Source organism: Sinocyclocheilus anshuiensis, unplaced genomic scaffold, assembly GCF_001515605.1.
Source record: "Sinocyclocheilus anshuiensis isolate Anshui unplaced genomic scaffold, SAMN03320099.WGS_v1.1 scaffold1654, whole genome shotgun sequence".
NCBI lineage: Eukaryota > Metazoa > Chordata > Actinopteri > Cypriniformes > Cyprinidae > Sinocyclocheilus > Sinocyclocheilus anshuiensis.
This window is the reverse complement of record NW_015546116.1, coordinates 48,276-57,231: the sequence shown is the minus strand read 5'-3', so window position 1 is coordinate 57,231 and position 8,956 is coordinate 48,276. Positions and strand designations below refer to the sequence as shown.

The 8,956-nt window shown below is 36.3% G+C and overlaps 1 protein-coding gene across 2 annotated transcripts in view; it reads left to right on the top strand.

Moving 5' to 3' along the window:
- The window catches only part of LOC107700886 (amyloid beta A4 precursor protein-binding family B member 2-like), a 36,454-nt gene that overhangs the window by 19,703 nt on the left and 7,795 nt on the right, over positions 1 to 8,956 (top strand). For both annotated transcript variants that reach the window (XM_016502721.1, XM_016502720.1), the window contains exons 9-10: positions 6,943 to 7,057; positions 7,505 to 7,580. In XM_016502721.1, the coding sequence (XP_016358207.1) occupies positions 6,943 to 7,057; positions 7,505 to 7,580 (191 nt within the window). The remainder of the gene's footprint in view (positions 1 to 6,942; positions 7,058 to 7,504; positions 7,581 to 8,956) is intronic.

Genomic DNA, 8,956 nt, shown 5'->3' with positions numbered 1-8,956 from the left:
AACTAAAATATTTTGTCAATAAAATAAAATAAAATTATTTTTTTTTTCAAATAAAATAATGGCATTTTTTAAGAATTAAAAATAATCTGATGTTGGAGTTTGACAATGAACACACTGCAACCATGCTTGGGACGGCCCACTTTACATGTCTTGAAATAATAGTTTCTAAACATTAAACATTGACTGTCAGTCTTTATTCACCTGTTTCTCGTTGTTTCTCATTAAAATTCATTAAAGTAAATAGTGTAAATTACATCACTAATGTCATAGAATAGCACATTGTAACGCAGTGTTACAACATACCCCATCTGCGCAACTGGAGTTTAAAACTGGTTACTGTCTTCTGATAGTTAGCGAAGCATTCAAAAAAATCTAAACTGATAAATAACAGCTATTATTTTAATCTCGAATCTGATTTGGCTCATTTTAAATGAGTAATAAAAACTGAGATGAAAAAATTTCTTAAGCCAGAATTTTAATCTTACTATGGTAAAATAAATGTTCAGCGATATCTTCGAAAGATTTTTGAATTTTGGCGCACTTTTTTTCTATATAATGCTGATATGGTAACTAATAAATACTGTAAATTTTGTTATGCTAGCATGTGTGGAAATATTCAAACCACATGTGTTACAACTAACCCCGCGTTACTTTGTGCCCCGCGCTCCCCTAACTCAAGTTGTTTCATATAAAAGTATCCGCTTACATAAGTATTCCACTAGTTAATAATCAAAGCATACTAGTATTGCATACTGCTGTAAAAAAAAATACTAGTCAGTGTACACTATATACTACATAATTAGTCAACTTAGGGTTTTATTCTGAACATACCCAAATGAGCCACTAAAACCATTAATAATAATAATAATAATAAAGATAAAAAAATAACTTCATTGTAACTAGTTGCCAAGGCAACATTTCTATTTTAATTTGGTTTAATGTGTACTAAAGTAACTAATAAAAAGGAAAAAAATTAAGTTAAAATAAAAAAACATTAACTAAAATAATAAAAAAAAAAAAGTTTTTCAACATTTCAGAAAAAAAATTATATTTTAATTTTGTTTAATTTGCACTAAAATAACTAAAAATACAGAATTAATAAAAAAACTGAAATTAATAAAAATGATATTGACATAAAAAAATTCTAAATTAATGAATGCAAATATAAAATTATCCAAAAGCAGTAATCTTTGGTTTTTAAATTATATTTTAAACCCTGTAAGAGTACTATAATAAGAGATGCAGACTGATAGAAATAGAGTAGAGATGTCAGAGACCATAAACCTGGTTAAGAAAGTAAAATGGAAAAAGATTGTTTCTTTCCTTTTGCTTTTAGAGAAACACACACACATACACTCACACTCTCTCTCACACACACACACACACACACACACACACACAGGTTTTTTTTTGTGTCTCTCTCACACACACAGTGTTCTATACAATATGAATGAGTGTCTTTGGGTGGATGAAGTCATTGTGCTATATTTGGAGCACTCAGCGTTTTCTGTGTCCGTGTACATGTGGTTTTGAAGCGATGAAGTCACAGCTCTATATATGGAGCAGAGAGAGAGAGTGTGTGTGTGTGTGTGTGTGTGTGTGTGTGTGTGTGTGTGTGTGTGTGTGTGTCAACTCCTCCCTCTTTTTTGTTGCATCTCTGATAGTGAAACACATTCTCATTTCACCTAATAAATACCGATGTGTTTCATCTCTTTAACTCTCTGAAAGCAAGACACATTTTCAAATTGGCATTTTTTTTCAGATTTTTTGTTTCCATTCTTATTTTTTGTTCTATTTCTTTCTGATTTTTCTTTTGTTCTATTTTACTAATTTCACCATCTGTGATTCCTCTTTATCTTGGTTTGTTTTGTTCCATCCTCTGGTTTCCACTTTCTTTGTTTCTGTTGATTGTCCAGCATCTCTTCCTCAGCAGTAGAGCGAGAGAGCGAGAGAGCGAGAGCGAGAGAGAGAGAGAGAGAGAGAGAGAGAGAGAGAGAGAGCGGGCGAGCGAGGGAAGGTTGTTGGAGTGAGTTGGGTTCTCAGAGCAGTGTGTGTGTTTGCTGAGGGAGGGACGGATCAGAGACGGAGAGATCAGAGAGTGTGTTTGTGCTGGATGCTGGTCGTCGTGGCGATGGGAGTAACGACCCAGAGTGCAGCTGGATGCTGATGAGTGACATCAGTGTGAGTAACACACACACACACACACACACACACACACACACACTGCTGCATCGCTCTGCTGCTGTTTCCGTGCACTCGTGTGTGTGTGTTTGATTTACTTTGAAGATGAAATTGTCTGCTGCATTTGGTCTTTTTTGGGTAGTCATTATAATTTGTTGTATAGATAAGTATATGAAATGTGTTTGTTTAGGCTATATAAACTTGAGTGTTTGTATGTTTGATATCTTAGCATACAGTCCATGCATTTTGTGTGCAAAATTATGCAAATCAAGCAGAAAAGCAAGGAAAAAATACGCAGAGAAAGAGACAGTGTTTGTCTGAGTGTGTAAATGTTTTATGACTTTTGCTGTTCTGCAAATGTGAGCACAATACAGTCAGAGTGTGTGTTTGTGTGTGTGTATGTCTCTGAGGGTCTGTATGGAAGTGACAGATATTAATGACATTCTGAAACAATCACAATCTTTTGGGAAAAGGACAGAAAGAGGCAGTGATTGCTAGTGTGACATTATGGTTGCTAGGGTGTTGGTGGTGGTTTAAGTGGTTGCTAGGGTGTTGCTACAGTGTTCTGTGTGGTTTCTAGGGTGTTGATGGCCGTTTGGGTGGTTGTTAGGGTATTACTATGGTTTTGGCTGGATGCTAGGTTAGGGTGCCTTGTGTGGTTTTTAGGGTGTTGGTGGAGGCTTGGGTGGTTGCTAGGGTACTATTATGATTTTGGGTGGTTTCTAGAGTGTTATTGGTGGTTTGGGCAGTTGCTAGGGTATTGCTAGTGTGACATCATGGTTGCTAGGGTGTTGCTGTGGTGTTCTATGTGGTTCCTAGGGTGTCGTTTGTGTTTTGGGTGGTTGCTAGGGTGTTCTGTAAGGTTTGTAGGGTGTTGCCAGGTTGCTGAGTTGTTGTGGAAGGTCTGCACAATTTGGGGAATCTAAATCTGTTTTGTTTTTTTTGTCTGATAAAATTGTGATTGTGATTCAAAATGTGATTTAAAAACAAAAATTCCCTCAAAATGTGATGGGGTGCTTGTTAGGGTGTTTTGGGTGGTTACTATTTTGTTGCTAGGGCACTGAGTGATCTTCAGATCTGTAGATCTGATTTGGCTGCATTATCAGCACTAGTGAGGACTGACTGAACTAACAGCACTCTCATTGGTTTAAAACAGGAGCATAGAGACAGCTCAGTAAATGAGTGTAATGTTCTCATTATAAACAGCTCACATTCATTAGTGTTTGACAGTGTGAGTTTATAAAGTATAATGTAGTTCATCATCATCACTATCCTCACAGAGTCCCTTCAGTTTTGAAAGTACCTTTCGCCCATTAGAGTGTATCAGAAACCTTTAATTTCTCTGTGTGTGTGTGTGTGCAGACAGACAGAATGGGTTCATCGCTGGGGCTCTGAGACTTCTGAGAAACACACTCCTGTGATTATTGTGTCAGCTGAAGTCTCTTCATGTGCAGGTAGCGAGCGCAGACAGACGAGAGCGTGAGTGTGTCAGTGTGTTGTGTAGTTTACAGTGAACTCAGTTTTCAGACACATGAAAGCCACATTCAGACTGCAGTTTCTGACTGACAGAGTGAAGAGTGTAAACTTATGAACTTGTCGACTTCCCTCAGCCATCAACTACAGATATGGATGCTGACAATTTAACATGTAAACTTCAAAGTTATTGTAGTTAATTAAAACTAAAACCATAAAACTTGAAAGAAGTAAAATAAAATGTCAAAAAACTGTATTTTTTCCAATATATTTACCAAGGAAACATTACTCATTTCTATTTAGTTTAACCTAATGTACTAACCACAGCACCATTGCAACAGCATAGTAACCACCCAAACCATCCTAGCAACACCCTAGCAATAACCCAGAACACCATAGCAACACCCTAGAAACCACCCACAACACCCTAGCAACTAGATCACAGAGACACTCCCTTAATGCCAAACAGGTGGATAACACCTGGAAACAACTCCAAACACCCTAGCAACACCTTAGCAACCACCCAAAACACCATAGCAACTCCCTAGAAACTGTCCACAGTAGACTAGCTCACAGAGACACCTCCTTCATGCTAAACAGGAGGAAAACACATAGCAACCGCATAGAACACCCTAGCAACCACCCAAAACAATATAGCAACTCCCTAGAAACTGTCCACAGTAGAGTTGATCACAGAGACACCTCCTTCATGCCAAACAGCAAACTCATTATATAGGTTTGATATTAAGGTTTTAACATGATAGACACCGATTTAACTGCGGTGACACACAACATGCCTTTGTTAAAATTAAATAAAACCACTTCGCATAAAGAAGAACAAGAACATGGTCTTCTTTTTTAATGAAATACCAATGATTATACAGGCTAATTATGCATTCTTTATAGCAACTTGTTTACCATATTCTTCATTCTTTCAAGCAGACATATTTATTTCTATAAATAAATTTAGATTAATCTTTAGGGCTACTAAAGTTTTTCAGTCAAGAGCAGTGTGTGATTTTCTGTCTTTCTTATGTTGCTTGATTAACATCAATGACTCGGACAATAGCAACTAAATTAGGCTGCTGGCCCTTTAAAACCAAATGCACAGCTGCAATGGTTGCAATGTACTGATACACGTTCTCCCTGCTGTTTATGTTCACTTAAGACGTAATCAACTGTGTTTATGTGTATACTCATCAAAACGGACAATTCAACATCATTGTGTGTGTAATTCTCCGTTCATGCGACGCGAAAGAGTACTCGCACTCTGTGAGAGGCGCTTTCTGTGTGTGTGTGCTTCAGTGTCTGTGCTCAGAAAACCAGACCGAGTTGAGTTCTCTCTTGCATCGTCAGATTTATCCATATGTCTGCTCTTCTCTTACTCCCACATATTGACATTTTTGAACGTTTTATGCGACGTGCAGCAAGTGTATGTTAGCTTATGTCCCGCCGGTTCATATGTACGCATAACCTCCGAACCACGCAGGAGATTCGTTCTGAATGAATCTCTTCCCAAATCGTCCCTCCCTAACATCTTCGTCTTGTTTTTATTCGTCGACGAAAATGTCAGTAGATTTACATCATAGTTTTTGTCATTCAAAAAGAGTTTTAGTTCGTTACCGTCTTGTTGTTGTCATTGGAAAAAAATGTAGTTGACGAAAATTATGATGAAAATGATTCGTCAATGAAATTAACACTGCCTAGCAGCCGCATAGAACACCCTGGCAACACCCTGGCAACCACCCAAAACACCATAGCAACTCTCCACAGTAGACTTGATCACAGAGACACCTCCTTCATACCAAACAAGAGGAAAACACCTAGCAGCCACATAGAACACCCTGGCAACCACCCAAAACACCATTGCAACTCCCTAGCAACCCCTGCAGCAAACCAGAAGATCACAAAGACACTCCCTTCATACCAAACAAGAGGAAAACACCTGGAAACAACCCCAAACACTCTAGCAACACCCTACCAACCACCCAAAACATCTTAGTAACGTCAGAACGTCAGAAGCGTTTGACTGTTGAATAGAGGTTTGCTGGCCGTCGCTGCTGTGCTCTGAATGTCACGAGTGACACTGAAACACGGCCACTAAACCATTAACCTTTACATTCTCAACACGCGCATGTGGATATTCCTCCAGCTGACTCTTCTCTCAGCTCTCTGTCTGATGGATGGTTTTCTGCTGCTGTCTCATTAGCTCCTGTCCTGTTCTCATGCTGCTAATGCTCTTCAGTCTGAACACAGTATGTTAGTTTCATCTGTGATCGTTTGATGAATCTGTGTGAGGTTCCTATGATTAAAGTATTCACACTGGCTTTTCCAAATAAAAACTGAACCTCTTTGAGCTAAAATATTTACTTGAAGCCCCCCTGAGATATTAAAGTTAATGTTTAAAATTTTTTACAACACACTCTGGTTAATGGTCATATGACATGCATAACTGTTTTTATTCAAAAATTAATTTTAATTGTACATTTTTTATTTAATAAATTTTTTAATATGGGTTTTATTTACAGTAGATGTTTTTTTATTTAAATTATACATGTGATTTAATTGCTTTTTAGTGTTTTATTTGGATTTTTTTTCTTTACATTTATTTTTATTTCATATCTATGATTTAACTGCTTATTTAGGTGTTTTGTTTTGATTGGTTTTTACATGTATTTTAAGATTACATCTTTATTATATAATTGCTTTTTAGTAAGTGTTTTATTTTGGATTTTTTAATTTTACATGCATTTTAATTTGACATTTTTTATGATTTAATGGCTTTTTAATAGTTTTTGATTATTTTACATTTTTACCTTTATTTTAATTTCACATTTGTGATTTGTGTTTTTAGTGTCTTGTTTAAATTTTTACATTTAATTTTACTTCTTTATGATTTGATTAATTTTTAGCAAGTTTAAAAAAAATAGTTTTTATTTTAAAATTATTATAATTTGCCTTTTTTGCATACTCAAATTATGAAAACCTGTGCGAAAACTCAAGATTTTCGTAAACGTTGTAAAGTGTAACACTAAAAAAAAGTGAAAATTAAATGTTTCCTACAGATCCTCATCTGCTGCCTGAGTTAGTTAAATTTAGTTAAACTGTTGACATTTATATCTACTTACCTGAATAATAATCTGGTTAATTATCGCAGACATCTGAAGGAAACTCTAGCGCCCCCTTGAGTCCTGTGACAGTAACACACTTTAATGTCTGTGTTTCTTGGTTTAAACCTGATTCTTGCTTTACAAACTCAAACACAAAGTGTCTCTCGTTCTGTTTCAGGGATTTTGCGTATGTGGCCCGTGACGAGAACACGCGTGTGTTGAAATGCCACGTGTTTCAATGTGACAGTCCCGCGGAAAGCATCGCCAGCAGCCTGAAGGAGATCTGCTCGAAGGTGAGGAGCGAGAATCGAGAAACAATCCACAGAGAACAATCCGCACACATTCACATTCAGAGCAAACAAACACAAACGCTTTCATTCTGACAAATCGAATAACTGGTCGCATATTTATTATCAGGCTCATGAATATTTATGAGGATAGAGCCTCAGCAACCAATCATCTGTCCGGTTTCATCTGAAGCCCTTTCTGTGGGTCTGTGGAAAGATAAATGTGTCTTCTTGGGGAAATATGTGTGTTTACAGTATTTCTTTGCCGTTGTGTGTGTGTGTCTGTTAGTATGCGCCGTCCATCCTCGCGTAAAGTTGCCCGCTCAGCTCATCCATCCTCAGGCTTTGATTAACATTGAGCTGAGATTTATTGGCTCCAGATTAACGACCTGCAGAGAGACTGACAGGAGGAATGCAGGCTGTTTTCCTCAGTCGTGTTCTTTGTTTTCTCAGATTATGGCTGATCGCAGGAGCGTCGGTCCGGTCGCTGGCTCCTCGTCTCAGATCAGCTCTGATGTTCCTCTGAGAGGTAAGAGCTTCACACTGACCTTCAGTCACATGACCAATCGAATCTCAGCGCTTTGATGATTGTGAGTGACTTTAGCGCAGCGGTTCACAACTGTTTTGAGGCGATATTTCAAGGCCATCCATGTTTTGCTGTAATGCAAAATTTGTTTTGAAATTTATTCCTATCGTAATTAAAATCCATAATTCCAGATTTCTTTTTCTAACATTTGCATTAGAGCATAAGTTTGCTCATTTCCAAGTTTATACATAAAGTAATTAAGTAAAATAATTAAATTCCATTATTCCAGAAGTTTAACTGAATGTTCGTCAAGGTTAAAGGGGTCATATGATGCTGTTTTAAAGATCATTATTTTGTGTATTTGGTGTAACAGAATATGTTGACATGCTTTAATGTTCAAAAAACACATTATCTTTCAAATACTGTACATTATTGTAGGTCCTCTATGCCCCGCCTCTCTCAAACGCGTCGTTTTCAACAAAGCCCCTCCTTTGACAAGCGCAGTCTGCTCTGATTGGCCAGCTGACCCAGTGCATTGTGATTGGCCGAACACCGCAAGCACTCGTCGGAAATGTAACGCCCCTTACCATAATCGCTCGCTTCAAGCTTTCAAAGTAAATATGAAGACAGTTAATAATGTTGTTAGTTTTACCATCAGTTCAAGCCCGATAAAGAATATCTCTTTGGATTTGAGACTTTAGTCTTTGCAACTTGACAGATCTTCTTTATGCACCAAGAGCTTGTAACACTCCAAAGAGAAAGAAAAATTGAAATCGCATCATATGACCCCTTTTACATAACATTTCTTGTCATCTGCGATTACAGGTTTTTTCATAAATATCAATTTTCTTTGTGGAACTGATACATTACAGCATAAAAGCTGATTTAGAATTACATTTATAAAATAATTAAATAAAACATTTAAAAATTAAAATAATTAAATTCCATAATTCTAAACGTTTAGTTGATGTTTGTTCAGGGTTTCAAATTTTTATTTTTATTTCTAGTCTTTTGTGATTGCAGGGTTCTCTTTTGTTTTGCTTTATAAATAGCCATTTTTTATATATATATATATATTTTTTTTTATTTTTTTTTTGTCATATACAGTATAGCAATTTCTACCTGCTAAAATATTTTAGAGCTTGACAGAACAAAAACATTTATATTCATTATAATCTTTTATAAGTAATAAAAGTATAACTGGATGATCTACAGTGTTTACACTTTTTTTCCAATGAATTTAAATGACTTTTCTTGTCTTTAGTGACAAAGCCATTTCAACCCAATAAAATATTTTAGAGCATTTATATCCATTATAAAGATTCCCATGATTTTTAAGACTATTCATTTCCATTTCTAGAAATCACACGTTTAAAATT